Below are 21,647 nucleotides of genomic sequence, written 5' to 3'. Positions count from 1 at the left end.
CCATCTCTTCACTTGAGTGTGGGTGAGTGTCAGATTAGCCGGACTTGGGAGCCGAGCCCTCAGCAGCACAAACACAGAGCTCCATCCCGGGATGTGAGTGGGAGTCGAGTGACTGAAATTCTTCCTGGCTCTGGAGCTCAAGGGGAGCCAGGGCATCTTAACATGCCAGGGTACCCGCTCGGGATGGCGGACCCACCCCTGCTCTGCAAATCCCATTCGAGCCAGCAAAGCTTGTAGCAGCGCGGGGGGATCCAGGAATAGGCTGGCTGCTTTCATGTGCGGCAGGGAGCCTTGCCTGAAAACGGTCTGCTCTCCTGCTGATGCGTCTGATGCTGCCACTTCTGATGCCCAGGCAGCTGCCGGCATTCAGGCTCCTGTGTGCGTGTGCACAGACCACTCAGTCCTCACAGAGACGGGGAGCAGATTGGACGTCTTCAAATCCCCAGCTCCAGGTGACAGGAGGTTTTGCCCTCTCCACTTCTCCTCTTCACGAGAACCCGGCTTCCCCCTCAACGCCCCCCTTGCCAACGATACGATTGCTCCAGAAGATGATCACTTAACTCTGCCCTGAGGCTGGGATTCTGGGAGGACGAAGATGTGGAGTCAGATCCCGGAGCGGCGTGAGCGAGGGAGAGCAGAAGAGCCGGACGTCTGCACCGTCTACAGATCGGTGCTGTTTCGAGGAAGAATGATGGAATGGGTGGGGGAGGGAGGGGAGAGGGGAAAGAATCTGTAGGTTGAAAGACGAGGAGGGCGCTTTGTGCTGGAGACGCGTGGAAGGAAGTGTTCAGAGAGCCGCACGGCGGTGGGAGTTGTCTGACCAACGATGCAGTCAAGGTTAGTCATCCGGCTGGATTCTAGACTCGAGGGGAGGATCAGTGGCTGGGATTTGGAGACACCGGGAGTGAGAAGACTTTCTGCACTCGTTATTCATTTTATCATTCCCTTGCCCCTCTTCTCTCCCTCTCCATCCCCCCAGTCCTCGGCCTCCTTTATTATTATCATTATTAATGTTATCATTACTATTATAATCTTTTTAAATTTAAATGCTATGTGCCAGGCATCGTACTAAGTGCTGGGGTAGATACAGGCTAATCAGGTGGGACAAGTCCCTGTTCCACCTGAGTGTCACAGTCTTAATCCCCATTTTACAGATGGAGAAACTGAGGCACAGTGAAGTGACTTGCCCAAAGTCACACAGCAGACGAGTGGCAGAGCTGGAATTAGAATCCAGGTCCTTCCGACTCCCAGGCACGTACCCTCTCTAGTAGGCCATGCTGCTTTTCAGTCCCTTATTCCTTTATAGATCCTACCCTTTGTACCTGGATTACAATACAACCTCACTGTAATCTCTGCTCTGTGTTCCCCTACTTCAGAGCGCCTGTTATCTCATCCAAGCCCACAGCCAACCATAGCAAACTGTGTCCAGGAGAGACAGTGGGAGTTGTGGCCCTCGGGTAGGGTTTTCCTGGGGATGTCCTCAACTCCCCGCTCCTGCTAAAGCCCTTTGCTTCCTCAGGACAGGCAGCCTGGCCTCTAGAAGGGACCTACCTGCTCCTTCCCCTATGGCAAAATGGACTCTACACAGCTGTTTACCTATTTCCTGGGGACTGGTGAAGCCTGCTGCATTTAATTTAGGATTATGAAGCCCCTTGAGGTCTTCGACGATGAGAAACTCCCTCTGCTTAGAAAAGAGGAGTGACGAGAGGAGGGTACCGTATTCTTTTGCATCATTTTAGCCTGTTTTTTAATGCCCTTTCTCTGGGTCTCTCACTCATAGTGGGTCTCTGTGGATGCGCCCCTAGATGGGAGAAGGTCCTTAGGGGAATGCCTCCACCTGTCTCTGCATGTCTTTATATGTCTGTTTTTCTGGCTTATCTCCTCTCACCCCACACAATTTCCTTGTGCAGCCACTTGGACTGGGGCTGCCTGCCATGAGGGAGGACTCTGAAACTCTTCAGAACCTCCAGTGGAGGTGGGTCCCAGAGGGTGTTCAGAGCCGCGAGTGTGGAGGCACCACCCAAGGTTAGGGGCAGTCCCGGGAAGAGGATGGGGAGATTCTCCACAGTCTCAGGACCACTCTGGCTAGGAAACCCTTTTCTCCAAAGTGAGCAGGTCCAGTAGTCTGAAAGTCAGAGCAATTGGAAGGCACTCAGGAAGATTCACTCACATGCCAAAACCCTCCTTATCTGGACAAGCCCAACCTATCATCATTCAGCCCTTAATACTTTGAAGTGGGCCCCAAAACACAAGCGATAAAGCCTTCTGTCGTTAGTGTCTGAGTCAGGTCATGCAAGGCAGACTCTGGGACATTTTTCAATTTGGCATCAGATTTGGCCCTGTAGATCTTTGCAGGCTGGCTATTGGGTTATTTTTTTCTGAAAGGGCTTACTTTTAGATGCCTGAGGGCTCAGAAGGATAGAGGGGCAATACAACCTTCTACCGTGCCTCTGAGGAACAGAAATAGGGCAGGGATATTGCAATTAGGTGGTGCACAGTTTATTCCTCCTTGATTTGAAGTCTAGGTGTTTCCGGGGAATCCAACCTACACTCCTACCCCTGGTTGAGTCAGAGTATGGATGATTCAATGCATGTCTTCATCACTAAAAGTAACTGGAGGGGAACTTCACTCATTTCAAGTGTCTTATGGTGTCAGTGTTGTAGGCAGAATATTCATTCAGTTATATTTATTGAGCACTTAGTTTGTGCAGAGCACTGTACTAAACTCCTGGGAGAGTACAATATAACAGACACATTCCCTGCCCACAATGAGCTTATAGTCTATTCAGAGAGAGACAGACATTAAATAAATAAATTACAGATACATACGTAAGTGGTGTGGGACCGGATCATTTTTCTACAAAACCATTCAGGATGTGTCAGCCCACTCCTCAGAAAACTCCAGTAGTTACCCATTCACCTCCCCATCAAACAAAAACTCCTCACCATTGGCTTTAAAGCACTCCACCACTCCTCCTACCTCACTTGGCTACTCTTCTTTTACAACCCAGTCTCCGCACACTTCGCTCCTCTAGTACTAATCTTTTCACTGTGCCTTGATCTTGCTGATCTTGCTGCCAACCCCTCGCCCACGTCCTGTTTCTGGCCTGGAATGCCCTCCCTCCTCAAATCCAAATGACAATTACTTTCTCCTGCTTCAAAGGCTTTTTGAAGGCATATCTACTCCAAGAGGCCTTTCCAGACTACGTCCCCTCCTCACCCCTTTCCTCATCTTCCCTTCTGCTTTGCTCTGACATGCTACCTTTGCTCTTGGGCTGCGTATATCATGGGTCTGACCCAGAATAATGCAGATATTGCTCTAATGTACACTGTACTAGAAACGGTCAGCATTTGGAAGTTCATTGGAGATAGTGAATAATAATAATGACTATGTTATTTAAGTAAGCACCATACTGAGTATTGGAACAGATTCAAGAAAGAACAGACACAGACCCTATCCCACGTAAGACAGTCTAAGCGGGAGGGAGAGTGGATCAATCAGTAGTATTTATTGAGCTATTACTATGTCCAGAGTATGCACTAGACACTTGGGAAAGTACGATATAACAGAGTTGATAGCCATGTTCCCTGCCCACAGTGAATTTTTAATCTCCAATTTACAGATAAGGGAACTGAGGCAAAGAGAAGTTGTGACTTATCGAGGGTCACACAGCAGGCAAGTGGCAGAAGTGGAGTTGGAACTCAGACCTCCCAGGCCTGCGCTCTTTCCACTGGGCCATGCCACTTTATCCTGGCCCCATTTCCGCATTGAAAAATTTGTAGAAGGAACTAGAACTGATGTAGCTGTTGTTTTAAAGTTTACTGTAAATCAGATCCAAAAGATCACCTTTGTTTATGTTGGAAGAGGAGATATAGGACTCTCTGGGGGCTATGGGGCCAAAACTGTTTGGAGAATTGAAACTCTTCTGCTCTAGTGGAGTTTCTCTGTTACCAGGCTTTAAAAGGCTCTGGAACACTAAGCCAAGGTCTTTCCAACCTGCTCAAAGAGCACTTCTTTGGGTAACTGATGTGCCTAGGGTAGATCCAAATGAGATCAATCAATTGAATTTATTGAGTGCTTACTGTCTGCAGAGCACTGTACTAGATGCTTGGAAGAGAACAGTGTAACAGAGTTGCTAGATCTCAAGGAGCTTACAGCCTAGAGGGGGAGATCTACCTCAAATGCCATTGAGTCATTTCTGATTCACAGTGACTTTATGGTCATTTTATCCATAGAGTTTTCTTGGTAAGAAATACCGAAGTTGTTTGCCATTGCTTTCTTCTATGCAGTAAAAGCTTAAGCCTCTATCGTTGTCTTTGATCTACATTTTGATCAGTTGATTATCTGCCTTTGATTCTTTCCCATGCCCAGCTCGGGTGAATTAACTTTGAGTGATGTTTCAGCTGAGACCTTTCCATTATGGGTAACCCCGATGAGAGAATATCTCACTGTGGCATAGCTCTAAGCTTCATTGGCTTACGCAAACTCTTCTGCCATGATAAGGCCATGATAAGGCATTGATTCATAGGGGAGAGAGAGGGAGGGAGATAGACATTAAAATAAATTATGGATATGTACACAAGTGCTGTGGGGCCCAGGGTGGGGTGAATAAAGGGTACAAATCCAATTGCAAGGGTTACATAGAAGGGGGAGGGAATAGGGTAAATGAAGGCTTAAGGACCTCTGGGAGGGGATATGGAGAGTTTTGTCAGATATGAAGAGGGAGGGAGTTCCAGGCCACAGGGAAGGGTATGAGTGAGGGGTTAGTGGTGAGATAGATGAGATCGAGGTCCAGTGAGTAGGTTGGTGTTAGAGGAGTGAAGTTGAACATACTGGGTTGTAGTAGGAAGTCAGTGAGCTAAGGTAGGAGAGGGCAAGGTGATAGTGTTTCAAAGCCAATGGTAAGGAGTTTTTGTTTGAGGGGGAGGTGGATGGCAACCACTGGAAGTTCTGTAAATTCATAGGGACACTTTAGTCTCTGGAGCGTCTCTACCTCTGACATTCTGCAGTTGGCAGGGTGTTTCTGAGGGACTAGTTTGAGATTTTTCATGGCTGTTCATTACAAGGCAGAAAGCTTATGATGTAAATGTAATGAAGGTAACTCAATAGCATCCCTTGTTCATCATGAGTTTTGAAGATGCTTAAAGATGCATTTAAAAGTTCCTTTGGTGATATAAAATCTCTTAGCTTTTTCTTCTGAAAGAGTAAGCCAGGATGGGACAGAGGCTTTGCAACATAAGCTCATCAGAACAGGGATTTGACAGAGGTTTTCAAAAAGATCTATAAAATGGTATTGGGAACATCTTGTTTACTGACCTGATGGATTTGGATCCATTTTTCCTAACCCAATCCTCTCTGCAACCCTAACATCTGCATGGGGCAAGCTTGTTTTTTGAAGAGTGTTTCTGTATTAGGGTTAAATTTGCCTGGGACTAAATGTCATGGGTTTGTGCCATGCAAACAAGGTGAGAAGCAGCATGGCCTAGTGGAAAGATCATGGTCCTGGGAGTCAGAGCATCTGTGTTAATAATAATAATGATAATAATACTAATAACTGTGGTATTGGTTAAGCACTTATTACATGCCAGGCATTGTACTATGTGCTGGGGTAGATACAGGCAAATTGGGTTGGACACAGTCTCTGTCCCGCATGGGGCTCAAAGCCTTAATCCCCATTTTACAGATGAGATAACTGAGGCACAGAGAAGTTAGGCTACTTGCTCAAGCCCACACAACAGACAAGTGGCAGAGCTGGGATTAGATCCCATGACCTTCTGACTACCAGGCCCATGGTCTTCCCATTACACCTGATCCTGGCTCTGCCACTTGTCTGCTGTGAGACCTTGGGCAAGTTACTTAACAGGGAGATAACTGAGGCACAGAGAAGTTAGGCTACTTGCTCAAGCCCACACAACAGACAAGTGGCAGAGCTGGGATTAGATCCCATGACCTTCTGACTACCAGGCCAATGGTCTTCCCATTACGCCTGATCCTGGCTCTGCCACTTGTCTGCTGTGAGACCTTGGGCAAGTCACTTAACTTCTCTGTGCTTCAGTTACCTCATCTGTAAAATAGGGATTAAGACTGTGAGCCCCATCTGGGACAAGAACTGTGTCTGACCTTAATTACCTTGTATGTATTCCAGCATTAAATACAGTGCCTGGCACATAGTAAGCACCTAACAAATTCCATTAAAAAAAAAAATCAATGAGCCACCAGAAACCTCCATGTTCTTTTTAGGTCCACCTCTCCACTTGACTGACAAATTGTATTTTGGTCTTTGCCAGTCTAAAGTCACTCCTAGTAGCCTAGTGTCTAGGCAGGTTTATCAACCTTCAGTCTGACAGATTCCTGGATTCATTCATTCAGTCGTATTTATTGAGCACTTACTATGTGCAGAACACTGTACTAAGCACTTGGAAAGTACATCAATCAGTGGCCAAGCCTGAGATAATGAGCTCAACAGTTTTTGGGTTCCGAGCACTGTACTAAGTGCTTTGGAGGTGTGGCTCAGTGGAAAGAGCCCGGGCTTGGGAGTCAGATGTCATGGGTTCGAATCCCGGCTCCGCCACTTGTCAGCTGTGTGACTGTGGCCAAGTCACTTAACTTCTCTGTGCCTCAGTTACCTCATCTGTAAAATGAGGTTTAACTGTGAGCCTCACATGGGACAACCTGATTACCCTGTATCTACTCCAGCGCTTAGAACAGTGCCCTGCACACAGTAAGCACTTAACAAATACCAACATTATTACCAGTTGATAGAGTTGGTAGAAACAATCCTTGCCCACAAGGAGCTTAATGGCAAAAATACCCTGGCCACAGTTCAGCCTAGTATTTTAGCCTGTTTGTACTAAAATGTGAAACAGATTCAGAGGTACAGGTCCCCATTAACAGGGGCTGATAATCTGATATCTCTAACTTCATTAGGACATGAGTGTAATCCCTGAAACTTTTTCAACTTGCTGTAAATTTGGTCAGAAACAGGATTTAATCAAAGCAGGTTCACATTGAAGTGCTGTTAAAATCTGGAAAGTGAGATGGGTAATGGCTAAACAGCAGATTACTTCAGGGGATTTGATTTTTCACCAGAGTTCTCCCTTTTTCAACTTCACACCGTGGGTGACAGGTGACCAATTAGAGAGGTGAGAAGGGAAGGCATCCATCCATCTGATGAAACAGTGAATTCCTCTTCTCTCCATTCCTCCTTCATCTCATATACCCATCACTTTACACTTCACTTTTCCCTTCTCTGGGATACATGATGGGTGGCCTGTTAGATGAACCAGGTTGTCAAAACATGAAAAAAAAATTCCCAAGGTTGCTCAAACTCATGTGTGGCTCTGAGCACTCAGGTGCCCTCACACTTCCAGACTGTAAGCTCGTTCTAGGCAGGGAACGTGTCTAACAACTCTGTTGTATTGTACTCTACCACGCACCTAGTACACTGCTCTGCACATAGTAAGCACTCAAATAAGATTTATCGATTGCTCTGTGATTGTATTATTACAGAAAAGGCAGTATGTTTTCAGACCTTGGTCTTGGTTGGGTTTGGGTGCTGTGACAGGAGGGAAAAAAGTCTGAACCCTGGGTTTGATAATGGATTGAAGCTGTCGAATATCCCACATATTGGTGCTCTAGCTAAAGAGCAAGATGATTCCCAGGACTATGTTCTCTGAAAAGATGAGTCACTCTCTGTAGGATAGATATTTTGATTCTTCGAAAGACGTTCCTCCCCACTTAATCCCCCCTGTGCCCCCCATACATTTTAAATATTCAAGAGCAGATCTTGGGCAGAGAAGACAACTTTCTCTGTTTAGAAACAATTCCACTGGCACTTCCTGACACTAGTGGAAGAGAGAGTCTTATCTTACTAAGCCCCTGGTCTGTAAAAATATAGCATCTGTATAGATGAGAGCCTATTCTGCATGCATGAGAGGCTAGAGGGTGCACTGGTTTATATTAAAAGGCATGCCTTAAGGGGACGGTGTGTCTTATGTGTTGGGGTGGGTGAGGGGAGAAGTTCCTCGCAGAGGTAACGTACAGCAGTTCTTTCTTGAAAATATTGTGCTGAACATGAGATACTTTCACTTTTCAGCCCCAATCAGGACACCAAAGGAGGAAAGCTATAATCTCCTGCCTTACCCTCCTGCCTTATTCTCTTGATAGTGTATTAAACCTTCCTGCAAGGCCATTTAGCTGCAGGCCAGACCCTTGATCATTTACCTTAGTGCCCCAGAGTTGGGAAATGTTCAATGGCTTATCTACCATCACTTTTGGATTGGTAATCACTCTTATTTTCCCCTTTCTCTTCCTCTACTGCCCCCTCCCCTTCCCCCCCTATGAATTTCCCAGTTTATCTGACAAAGGGGGTCCCCCTTCCTCCCCTCCCCCCCATCCTTCCCTTCTCCAGCATGTACAACAGAGGAGGTGGGGGTAGGGATGAAGAGACAAATTTCCTCTTTTGGTTTACCCTTCTTCCTCCAGAACACTCCCCTGTCCACCACCATTTCCCTCCCCAAACTCCTTTGCTTACCCAATTCTCTCCTGAACTTGGACGGAGGCGGAGGGAGATTCCAAAGACCAGCTGGAGGAAATGAGGATTATTAACCGTATCCCTTGCAGAGACATCCGTCTGACTTTAACTCCGGGAGAAGCACTTAGCAGAGCTGCCTTCTAAGAATTAAGAGTTTCTTCAAGATCTCCCCGGGGAAGAAGCGATGTAATTCCAAAGGGCAGGCATATCTTCCCCCTCCGCCTTTTCTTTTGGGGAATCCCAAGTTTGGGGGACAGCGGGGAGGGGAGGAGCTCCATCCGTCTCGGGTGCTCTCCTCGGTACAACGTGCCGATTCCAGAGGGGAGTGGGAACGGTGTGGGGGAGGGAGTGAAGAACTCCAACCGCCGGCGTGCAGGATCCGGGCACGGGAAGAAAGGGGGGAAGGAAATTCTGGCGCTGCTGTCGCTGCCTTGGAGCCACCGCCACTGCTGCTCTCAAGGGTGGGGAGTGGGTGTAGGGGGAGGGGGCTGCAGGGGGGAAGCTCGTGGGGCTGTACAGAGCCTTAGAGAAAGTCACAGTTTTTCCGAACCGGGTGGGTTTTGTTTTTTCCTTGTGTGTATGTGCAGGCTGCAGAGCCAGAGCGGAGGGGGAGGAGAAGGCGACAGAGACAGCGGCTGCAAGAGCGGAGTGCTCCTGGACATCACCTCCCTCAAAATGAACGAGCTGGACTCCGAGGTGCTGCCCCTGCCCCCCCGCTATCGGTTCCGAGATCTGCTCCTGGGAGACCAGTCCTTCCAGAACGACGACAGGTGAGGACACGGGGTTCGGAGGTGTCCAAGGGCATGGGGGTCAGAGGAGCTTGTACCCTCCCCCCCCCCCCCGGGTCAACCCCGTCACCCCCGGGATGCTCGGAGCTCAGAGGTGCTCGTGGGACCGGGGCGGGGGTCTGGATTGTCCCCCTCGCCCAGTTGCCCCCACTGTTCGCTTCTCCCCCACCCCGCAAGATGCAGGCACGGCGCCAACCCAATCCCAGGCTCCCATCCCAAACCCAGGCTCCCTTTGCCCAGGGCCGATCAGCCCAAATCCCTCAAGAGCCGCTCCAAAGCCCAGGCCTGCGCTGGCTACTCGTGGAGCGCTCTCCGTGGTCCTGCAAGGAGGGCTACCTCCCGGCCTCAGCCCTCATCTTCCCAAACTTGCCCCTCTGGAAGGCCCATCCTGGTCGGCGCCTGCAACCTTGGCTGCCGATATCCCTGTGCATCTGTGAAGAGGCGAGGAGCGAGAGTGTCAAAGTTTCCCTACTGTTCGGTTGGAGAAACCACCGGAGCAGATTCTCTCGGGGTCTTTGGCTTCTGGGACCTCTAGGAAGGTGGTTTTTCATCTCTGTCGGAAGAATCCGAGGGCGTTAGGGTCCATAAAGGGAGCCCCTCTCCTCTGTAGACTGTTCGGGTGGGTTCCGCGTGATTTATGTTTGGTCGTGGAGCCTCCTGGGCTGCTGCATTGTTCCCAGTGTGAAGTTGACACTAATCTACAGCGAATGCACGGGAAGTGACCCCGAGGGAGACTGCCAAAACCTTTAGTGTCTCGGAATAGTTTGGGATTGGATTTCAAGAGCCGGTTGTGGAAAAGTCCCTAGTTCGTGTCTTTGTCGTAGGTGCCAGCTTCTGGATAAATTACTCTAATGGCTCACGGGTTGAGAGATTGTGTGGATAGATTCCCTCCTCCTCGCATTAATAGCAATTCGTCGTCAACTCTTTTTAATTCGTCTTGTAGCGCCTCCCTCCCATCCCCCTTTTGGGTCCGTGGGGCCTTTCTTGCTTTTGAGCTTGCTGTGCTGAGTGGTGGCAGTTCAGATATGTCTTTGAGATGTGCTCCATCCTTGGGAATCAAAATGTGAAGCCATTATTCTGTAATTTATCAGTTGATGTAGACGGTGGAGAAAAAGAAGTCTCTCTATTACATTGTTATTCTCATGAATGACAGGCCAAATAAAACCGATGTGGCCGGACCCCTAGATCATGTTCAAAATTAAATGGCCATGATGGTAGCTGGCGAATTGTTGCACATAACTGTTTATCCATCAGAATGTGGCCATCTGTAAATCCACAACACTTGGATCAAGTAATATTGCTAGAAGCTTTTCACTTGTACCTATCTCAGAAGCTTAGAATACATTTTCTAAAGCCAGGAAACACCTTTTGTGGAATTTTGAGTACTAAGTAATCTTCCAGATATTTCCAAGTCTCATTCCCTACTTAGAGCTTGTAATTTGATATGGTAAATTTGATTTGTTTCCAGTCTTTATTATTCAGATTAGCGGACCAGTGATATCAAGTGCACATCAAGAGATCGAAAAGCTAGAAGGTGATGAATGTGACTCTTAAAAGTAAGATGCCTTTTAACACTAATGACTTAATATATTTCCAGACCTTGGAAAGAATCAATACAAAGAGGCACATGGGGCCTGTACAAAACTAGAGAACAAGGATTTTTATTTGTGAGAGGAAGCATTCCTTAAAATTTCAGAGGTTGATATTCTGTTACCTATGCAGAGCCAGAGACTAGAAAAGAACTGAAATATTAGAGCAATTACAAAATGCAGTTGGTCTCAAATCGAGAGTGAATATGGAATATTTTTATAAGTGAACAAGATTTGAATTTTAAGTTCTGTTTGTTCTGTGACAAAGGGACAGTGTATGCTTTTCCCAGATTCAGAGTAATATGCTTGAGAAGCTTTCTAAATTGGCTGAAACTTAATTAACTCCCTTGGTGGCTGTGACTTGATCAGCTTGGTTTTTGTCTCAAGTATTTTACTCTCTAAAAAAAAATCTGTTATCTTTGGTGATAGATGGAGCATTTGGTATCTGACTGTTTTATCATTTTCTTGTAGAGAATGCGTAGCGTCTTTGGCCGTTCCATAAATGTTTACCGTTAATATTAATGTAAGTTATAACATCGATTGATGGAGACTTGATTAGGGAGCTGAGGAATTCCACCTAGAAATAACTGCATTGGTAGACAAAGTAGTCCAATACCTATATCGGAGGTTTTAAGACTAAAGTGCTTAGAAATCTCTAATGCAACTGTTTTAAAGTCTTAAAGACTCTGAATAAAAGGTTCCTCCAAAGCATATGGTAATTTTAAATTATTGTGACTTGAGAATCCTTCCTCACTAAAACTTTCGTCTGTTTGAAATGTGACACTTACTGGCTAGCTTGTTTTCATGTCCTCATCTATAATTGTTTGCAAATATTGTTCCACACTGGCTCTGGAGTTATGCAGACTGATTTTTTTTTTTTCTTCCCCCGGATCACTGCCCAGATCACATCTATTTTCTGGAAGGAATGGAAAAAAGTGTTGCCATAATCAACCATTTCAAGAGAAATTTGGGCATTTGCATGGCAGTTTTTTTAGAAGTCATTTTGCTGCACCCTCATTGGAAGGAGGGTAGTTGGAAATGATTAGTCAATCAGTGGTATTTATTGAGCTTAGTACAGTGGTTGGCACATAGTGCTTAGTAAGTATAATAATTATACTACTGCTGTCTCAAGTACTTAGTTCAGTGCTCTGCACACAAGTAAGCACTCAATGACAGTAAGCATAAATGATAATCCTATCAGTAAGTGCCTATTCTGTGCAGAGAACTGAACTAAGTGTTTGAGAGAATACAGTACAAAAGAGTTGGTAGACCTCTTCCCTGCCCACAACAAGTTTATGGTGCTTAGAACAGTGCTTGGCACATAGTTAGCACTTAACAAGTACCATCATTATTAGAGGGAGAGAATGATATTTTGCCTTAGGCAAAAAAAATCAATAAATGTTGATGGTGGTGATGATGAGGCTAATTTGCTTGAAGAATAGCAAACCCATCCATCACTGGGTGCAGTTTGGGCCTTGGCCTCTTAGAAAGAACGTATCGAGCTGGAAAAGGCACCGATGGGGCAATCAAGACGTTCAGGAGAGTGGGGTATCTTCCTCATGGACACAGAACCCTTCAGCCTGGGAAAAATAAATCTGAGAGGTGATATGATTGAAATCCACTAAATTATAAAGGGAGTGGACAGAGAAAACATGGAATTGTTGTTTCCCAACAGGATAAGGGGCACCCACTGAAGGTTGAAAGCAATAAGTTCAAAATAAATGAAAGGAAACACTTCCTTGCACGGCAGGTGGTGAACATGCAGAATTCACGAAAGGCATGCAAAGCTGAAAATATCAGTAGGTTCGTATGGAGTTTGGATAAACTTTATGCATGAGGGGTTCACAGTAGGTTATTAGAGGGAAATGTTAAGGGATGATGTTTCCATAACCATATGTTGGATGTCACTGGGGGCAACCGTCACAATATTCCTTTAAGCATTCACTATCAGAGATAGAATCTTGGACAGGACATGTCTTGGCTGCTAGTATGGCTTGGATTCATTTTTTTTAAAAGGGTATTGAATTTTTAGAGTGTTTTTAAGTTTTTGCTTTGGATTTCTCCTTTGTATCCCTTTCCGTATTTCCGAGGAGGCTGCCAAGAGTACTCAAATGGAAAAAAGTTCTGTAATTTGTTTTAAAAAAAAACCAAACCCTTATTAGTCATTTATATTGTATTTCTGAGACAGTAATAAAAGGACCAAATTCCAAATGGAGCAAGTGAAGAATTATACATTCCTTGCTGTGGAATATCTCGGTGTCCATTTAACTTTTTAGCTATTCAGCAATCATGACTCATTCTTAAGTGCAGTTTTCTTCTTGTAATTATGATAACCATGTGTGCACTGGATAGAAGAAGGAAAGTGGGAAAGAAGAGGTAGGAAAGAATGTGCTGATAAATCAGCAAAGAAATTCAGATTTCCTGTTCCAATCTCTTAATTGATGTTTCCTGATGTAAAAAAAGGCTCTGCACCAATTGCTAATTTTATATCGTAATTTCCCTCCCTACCTCCGAACAGCCTGTTCTCATCAGTTTTACACTTGCGGGTGGAGTAAGGATCAAAGGGAAGGAGATGATTTCAGGACTGTTTTTATGAAATTGACCAGTGGATTGTTTTGTTCTAATTTTTTTGAAAAAATACCCGAAGGCCCAGAGTTCTGATATGGTTTACTAACCAGTCGCAGCATGATCACATTTCATATACTTGGAGATTAAATCAGCGAACCACAAAGGAGGATCTTGGTATCAAAGTTCCTTCAGAATTGGTGACCCTGTGGGCTAGGGCAGGTACTGGCATTCTCTTCTTTGGAAACCTATTCACTCACATTGAGGCAGAGTGACACACAGTAGTGTTTAATGCAAGAAGAGTTCATCCTCTCACCCCATTTTGGCTTGGCGTCTCAAGAGAGACAGTCAATTCTCACTCCCCACTGTTAAAATGCATTCCGAAGCAATCAGTCCATCTGGACCCTGCCTGGATTTAAATTATATGGTATAAATCACTTATTTACATTAATGTCTGCCTTAATTATATTAATTAAGCTCTCTGTGGGCAGGGAATATGTCTGACAACTCTGTTGGATTATACTCTCCCAAACTGTTCATAGAGTGCTCTGCTCATCGTAAGCACTCAATAAATGCCATTGATTGATTGATGGATTGTTTTGCATGATTACCACAGGCATGCATGAGGACAGTCTGGAAAGATGAAGCCTGACTAAGGGGGTGGCTGAAGTTTGCAAAATCACGAAGGGACCGGGGAGGGGGAAAAGAGAATTACCATTCACTAACAGCATGAGGGATACTCACTGAAGTTAGTAAGTAGTAAATTCAAAAGCAAGGGAGGAAAATTGCTCTGACCCCTGTTGGTGGTAAGGATGGGGAATTTATACCAACAGGTTGGTGTGTATGTTGGAAATATCTTCAGATTCAAGGGATTTGGATAAATTCAGGAGAGAGGTCCATAGTGGTTTGCTCAGGTGTTTAGAGGGAATCATTGGTATTTACTGAGCATTTACTATGTATAGAGCACTGTACTAAGTTCTTGGAAGAGTATAAGAGAGTTGATAGATTTGATCCCTGCCCACAAAGTTCTTACAGTTTAATAGAGAAGCAGTGTGGCTCAGTGGAAAGAGCCTGGGCTTGGGAGTCAGAGGTCATGGATTCGAATCCTGGCTCTGCCATTTGTCAGCTGTGTGACTGTGGGCAAGTCACTTCACTTCTCTGTGCCTCAGTTACCTCATCTGCAAAATGGGCATAAAGACTGTGAGCCTCAGGTGGGACAACCTGATGACCCTGTATCTACCCCAGCACTTAGAACAGTGCTCTTTGCATAGTAAGTGCTTAACAAATACCAACATCATTATTATTATTATTAATGGGGGAGACAGACATCAAAAAAATATCTTCTATGAGCAAGGAACTACTGAGGTGCTTAGTCCCTGAACATATTGTTGGGGAGTGGAGTCTGTATATCAGAATCCTCCATCCCACTTTTGGGACAGAAAATGGACCTCTCCTTTCTCAGATTCCTGCAATGTCTCCAGTCTTTCTTTCCTACCCCTCTTTTTTTTTTTAAATGGCATTCAGTGTAAACTATGTGTCAAGCACGGTTCAAAACACTGGGATAGATACAAGTTAATTAGGATGGTTACAGTCCCTATCTCACATGGGGCTTACAGTCTAAATAGAAGGGAGAACAGGTACTGAATCCCTATTTTGGCAGTTGAGGATACTGAAGCACAGATAAGTGAGTTGCCCAAGGTTCCACAGCAGGAAAATGGCTGAACGGGGATTAGAACCCAGGCCCTCTGACTTTCCAAGCCAGTGCTTTATCCCCTAGGCCATGCTGCTTTCTATGCTTCTCCAATGAATCTCAACTGCCTCACTCTCAGGGCTGGATGGCCTTGTCAGAACTCCCCAGAAAATCCCCAGGTTGGTGGCTTGAAAGCAAGGCATGGGGATGACCCGAGGAGGGGAAGCTTCTCTACTTTCTGTTACCACTTATGCTGGTCTTTCTTGACTCATCCTTCATGGGTGGATTGACTCAGATTGGCCCTCCATGGACACCAGCTACCGAACATCTTTGTGGGCCAGTTTTCTTTCATTCAGTCGTATTTATTGAGCACTTACTGTGTGCAGTGCTGTATACTAAGCACTTGGGAGAGTACAGTATAACTATAAACAGACGTATTCCCTGTCCACAACAAGCTTACAGTCTAGAGGGGGAGGCAGTCATTAATATCAATGAGTAAATTACAGATATGTACATAATGCTGTGGGGCTGGGAGGAGTGATGAGTAAAGGGAAAAAGAGTGACAGAAGGGAGTGGGAGAAAAGGAGGGCTTAGTCAGGGAAGGCCTCTTGGAGGAGATGTGCCTTCATTTAAGGCTTTAAAGAGGGGGAGAGTAATTGTAGGATATGAGGAGGGAGGGCATTCCAAGTGTTTCCTGGTCATGCTGTGGCCTCTTCTCTTTAGTTGTAACAGTATTTCTTAAGCTCTTACTGAGTGCAGAGCTCTGTACTAGGCACTGGGAGAGAATCTCTTCCCATAAGGATGCATATTGGGGAAGGCAGCCAGTATAGCATCCTTCCAGGCGTCTCTATGTACCACTGCCAGAGACAGAACACTGAGTAGGATGAACTGAGCTTTGGCCTGATCCGGAATGACATTACTCTTGGTTCACATTCACCATATTTTTTTATTTGCACATAGGGCAGACTGGTCCCAGAACCCATAAGAAAGGTCCAGGCTTCTCTCATTTAGAAAAGTGAGCTTTGCCTGTAAAATAATTTTTGAAGGTGACAGATATTCATTCCCATAAACCTGGTGCAGTATGTAGAGTTGGCAGCATTTCCCTGGACACTGCTTTGGGGAGAATTAAACCTGGATGTTCTTTCCTGTTGAGTGGAGAATTCATTCAATAGTATTTATTGAGCGCTTACTATGTGCAGAGCACTGTACTAAGCGCTTGGAAAATTACCTTATGGTCGCTGAATTTGGAGAGAGTCACTGCGTTCAGGATTAACGAGTTGCCTTATCTTGCCCAGTGATACTGTGATGCAAGTTTTCCCCATTCCTATAAGCCAGATTAAATAGAAGGAAGTACCAAGCTGTGTGGCTAAAAAATTCTCGCATTCTAGTGGTAAGAATTCTGTTGCATTAAATGAAATGGAATCAGCCTCTAGCTGTCATATCCCTGGAAAGATGGAACTTTCATTTTCTGGATGACTTTTAAAGGCTTGAAGAGGACCTGCTAAGAACAGCAGATGACTTCACAGAAAGGATCCTTTACTGGGAGGGAGGAACAAGAGTGAGGATCACCAGGCTCTGTGTTGGGTGCCACTGCATCCTCTGATGCTGGTGGAGGTAGTGGCAGCTAAGTTTTACTTTACCGAGACGGCACAGCATGAAGTTCTTTAAAAGGTGAAAGGGACTACTCTGAACGATAGTCACCTTCCTTAATATCTCCTGAGGTTAAGCATCTCAGGTTTAAAGTCCTTTTCCCCCTTCCCCCTCTTCTTTCTTTTCCCTTCCTCTCCATCCTCATTTTCCTCCTCCTCCACCTCCTCCCAAGAGCCTTATGCCACGAAATAGGCTTTCACATCTATTCTCAGACCTTTCCCAAGATCATTCACACTCTGCCTCCCCCTTTCCCCAATAATTCTTGTTCCCATGTGTCACATTCAGAGTTCCTGCTGCCTTGCATTCTCTCAGAGGTACCCTTTCTCCCCAGTTGCCCCCTCCCTTTTCCTCTCCATCAGAATACTCAGCACGCAAATGTGACAAGTGGTAATTGTGCTGCTATCCAAACTAAATGTAAAACCATTAGCATGTTTCAGGGGGCCTGGGGCTATTATATTCCAGGGGAATAAAGGCATGTTCTACTGTGACTCATTTCAGGTCTCGTCCTGGGCCTGAGATTCATGACTGTCACCACAGCCTCTGTATATGTTTTTTAATACACCCACAGAAGTAAGAGGGATAAAATTGCTCAATAAAACATGATGTTTCTCTTGAAGAAAGGAGTATGGAATTTGGGAACAGATTCATGAAAGATGGAGTGGGGAGTAGGGATGTCACGTTCATAGATTTTTTTTAATGAATGAATGGAATTCTTAATTGTTATTTATTTTCCAATGAATGTGAGAGAGTGGATCTAGGGGAAATTCCACTTGTGGATTATTTATAGGTAAAAGCTCTCTCCACAAAGCCCCCAAATCAAATGGTAATCAGTTCCTCACCATGACTTATGAGCTCGAGCAGAGCATTTCAGTTAAATTTCTGACACTGGTGAAAAGAGACATGAGAAATGCTGCTTACTCATGAAGTTGTCTACAGAATTCCTTTCCCTGATATGCTGCTCTGCAATAATTGAGAAGGACCAGTGACTGAAAGAAGGGGGAGCAATCATGCCTTGCCCATGCGTAACTGAGGTCTGGCATTTTCTGATGGAAGGAGGAGGACCTATTTTCTTCCCTCTCAATGGTACTGAGCACCTTTTTTATGGTATTTGTTAAGCTGGGTTAGATACAAGGTAATTAGGCCCATCACAGTCCCTGTCCCACATGGGGCTCACTGTATTTAATCTGCATTTTACAGTTGAGGAAAATGAGGTCCAGAGCAGTTAAGTGAGAAGCGGCATGGCCCAGTGGAAAGTGCCTGGGAGTCAGAGGACATGGGTTCTAATCCCAGCCCTGCCACGTGTCCGATGTGTGACCTTGGATAAGTCACATAACTTCTCTGTGCCTCAGTTATCTCATCTGTAAAATGGGAATCAGCCGTGAGCCCCACATGAGACGGGGACTGTGTCCAACCTGATTACCTTGTATCTACCCCAGTGCTTAGAACAGCGCCTAGCACGAAGTAAGTGCTTAACAGATACCACTGTTATTGTGATGATGGTGATGATATGACTTGCCCAAGGTCACACAGCAAGCAGTTGGCAGAGCCAGGATTAGAACCCAAATCCGCCTACCTTTTGTGGGCAGAGCACTGTATTAGACACCTGGGGGGATATATGGAGGAAGAGCTGAATCTCGTCACTGAGGAACTCACAGTTGTGCGGAATGCCGGTTTCCCCACTGGATCCTCTCCTTCCATCGAGGCCTTTGTGTCTGCTTGGTCCATGAGCTCCCCCAATTGGGAGTGTGTGTGTCATTAACTGAGGGCACTCTCCAGACCCTCTGGAACCAACCGTTGTGAAGTCTGAGAGTCCTGCAATCTTGGAGAGCACCCCGGGAGGACTGCAGAGGACTCTGGAAGTCACTGAACTCTCTTCTTGCCAAGCTGCCTTCCACCCTCTCTAATCTGCTAAAAGTGTGGAGGGGTTAGCTTGGCCAAGACAAGAGTTCCAGGCCTATGGAGTTTAAGCTAAATCAAATATTTTTTCAAATAATAACCAGAGAAGCTGAGTCGGGCAGGGGTCCTTTAGCTCTCTTGCATATCAGAGAAACCCAAGGAAGAAAACTAACACCCAAAGAGCTTGAAAGCATCGGCCAGAGATGAGGGGGTCAAGGTCAAGCCTGGCAGAGCGATTTAAATCCAAGAACTTTCCCCTTGTTGATCTGCTCATGCGACTCCCCTCCAAGACTCCAGCTGGGCGCATTTCAGTCGGGCTGGGGTGGGGTAGGTTGTAGGGGGGGCTTTGGCTTCCCTGGAGAAGCTGTTAGAATGGCAGCTGTTTTACTCATTTTCAGCTCTCTCTTGGAGGGTAGTCAGAGATTGCATATTTAGAAGCATAAAACCTAGCTGCTTGCATGAACCAGAGAGTGAAGTTCACAGTCTCCCTGCCGAAATACATAAAGAAAATGAATTTGCAAAGACATGGTCACCTCACAAGCTGTTATAAAAGGCTTTGGGGCTTGTGAACACAAGATGCTCATACTGCGAAAGGGGAGGGATGTACATTTTCCAGCATGTACTCTGTCTTAGGCCCTCAGAGCTCAAAAGCAGCAGATGCAAAACGTCTTCTGGGTGAACTGGAAACCTGAGTTTTCACTGCTAGAGAGCAAATTGCATCTTACTATAGTACTCTTAGTAGTAGTAATAGCATCTGAGTGTCCACTGGGTGCAGCGAGATGCAAGCGACACATTCCCTGACCACAAGGAGCTTACGAGCTAATGGGGGAGACAGGCATAAAAATATTTGCAAATTAATCCAAACAAATGTACCATAGAATAAACATACTTAAGTGCTCAGGCTGAATATGAGTACATGGGTAACCTCCTTTTCTCCTGTCTCTCCCCTCTTCAGTCCATTATTTCTCCACTCCTCAAAAACTCCAGTGTTTGCTCGTCCACCTTAACATCACACAGAAACTCCTTATGATCAGCTTTAAGGCACTCAATCAGCTCTTTCCCTCCTATCGTATCTTGCTGACCTACTACTATACACTTCACTCCTCTGATGCCAATCTACTCTTTGTGCCTCTGTCTCAGCTATCCCCTCACAGACCTCTCACTCAACATCCTTCCTCTGGTCTAGAATTCCCTTCCCGCCTTCATATCCGACAGACCACCATTCTTCCCACTTCAAACCCTTCTAAAATCTCATCTCTTCCAAGAGGCCTTCCCTGACTGAGCCCTCATTTCCACTCCCCAACCTGTGCTGTGTGTCCCCTATACACTTGGTCGTGTACCTCTTAATCACTTTTATATTCATCCCAGTTCTATGTCATTTAGATACATATCTGTATATGCTACTATTTCCCTTTATTTTACCGTCTCCCTCCTGCAGACTATAAACTTTTTGTGGGCGGGGATCATGACAGACAATTCTACTGTTCTGAACTTTTCCAAGCACTTAGTAAGGTGCCCTTGCACACAGTAAGCATTCAGTAAATGACACTGATTGATGGAAGTGTATGCTTTGCAGGTTTCAACTTTGCTCCCTAGACCCACGGGTGACAGTATTATCTGGAGCAGCATGGCCTAGTGGTTAGAGCACAAGTCTGGGAGTCAAAACGACCTGGATTCTAACCCTGGCTTCACCACTTGTCTGCTGTGTGACCTTGGGCAAATCACTTCACTTCTCTGTGCCTCACTTCCCTCATCTGTAAAATAGGAATTAAGACTTTGAGCTCCATGTGGGACATGGACTGGGTCCAACCTGATTATCTTGTGTCTACCCTAGCTCTTAGTAAAGTGCCTGGACTAGAGGAAGTGCTTAACATTTTTTTTTTAATGTGAGGGGGAGCCATAAGTTCTGAACCAGTTAGTGCTTGGTGGGAATGGCTATGGGAACTTTCTACAGTAGGCCATAGAGAGGGTAAGACTTCTGTTTCTGGGAACTATCTGCTGAATTAACCTCAAGTTGATCTACTCACTGTGCCTTACTCTTAACTCACCCATTGCAATCTTCTTGCTCAAGTCCTCCCCTTTAATATCATTCATTCATATTTATTGAGCACTTACTGGGTGCAGGGCACTGTATTAAGTGCTTGGAAAGTACAATTCAGCAACAAATAGACAATTCCTGATCAAAATGGACTCACAGTCTAGTGGGGGGAGACAGACATCAAAACAAGTAAACAGGCATCAGTAGCATCATTATAAATAAATAGAATTGTAGATATATACACATAATTATTAAAAATGAATATAATTATAAATATGTACATATGCACAAGTGCTGTGGGGCGGGAGGGGGTAGAGCAAAGGGAGCTAGTCGAGTCGGGGAGAGGAGGGGAAGCAGAGGAAAAGGCTTAATCTGGGAAGGCCTCCTGGAGGAGGTGAGCTTTCAGTAGGGCTTTGAAGTGGGGAGTGTGATAGTTTGGCGGATTTGAGGAGAGAGGGCATTCCAGACCAGAGGTAGGACGTGGGCCAGGGGTCAACGGCAAGACATTCAAGAATGAGGCACAGTGAGAAGGTTGGCACCAGGCGAGTGGAGTGTGTGGGTTGGAATGTCAAAGGAGAGAAGGGAGGTGACGTGGGAGGGGACAAGGGGATCGAGAGTTCTGAAGCCAATAGTGAGGAGTTTTTGCTTGCTATAGAGGTTGATAGGCAACCACTGGAGATTTTCCTATTCAACTATAAATTCCTTGAGTGTAGGCATTGAGTTTTAATTTCCTCTATATATCCCTCTAGTTCTTAATGTAGGGTTCCGCGCACAAGTAGTCAGTTACTACTGTTATTGATGGCACTTGGCTTTATCCTTGGTATTTAGCTATTCTCTGTCTTATGCTGTCGAGTTATCTCCGAACCATAGCGACGCCATGGACACATCTCTCCCAGA

General features: G+C 45.5%; 1 protein-coding gene across 4 annotated transcripts in view; it reads left to right on the top strand.

The window, feature by feature from the left end:
* The first annotated feature begins 773 nt into the window (after positions 1 to 773).
* Positions 774 to 21,647, top strand: part of KCNT1 (potassium sodium-activated channel subfamily T member 1) — a 278,660-nt gene continuing 257,786 nt past the window's right edge. For all 4 annotated transcript variants that reach the window (XM_039911792.1, XM_039911790.1, XM_039911791.1 and 1 more), the window contains exons 1-2: positions 774 to 837; positions 9,122 to 9,304. In XM_039911792.1, coding sequence (XP_039767726.1) covers positions 827 to 837; positions 9,122 to 9,304 — 194 coding nt within the window. In that variant the 5' untranslated portion in view covers positions 774 to 826. The remainder of the gene's footprint in view (positions 838 to 9,121; positions 9,305 to 21,647) is intronic.

Source organism: Ornithorhynchus anatinus, chromosome 4 (genome assembly GCF_004115215.2).
Source record: "Ornithorhynchus anatinus isolate Pmale09 chromosome 4, mOrnAna1.pri.v4, whole genome shotgun sequence".
In the NCBI taxonomy this organism is placed as follows: Eukaryota; Metazoa; Chordata; class Mammalia; order Monotremata; family Ornithorhynchidae; genus Ornithorhynchus; species Ornithorhynchus anatinus.
This window is presented reverse-complemented; position numbering and strand designations above follow the sequence as displayed.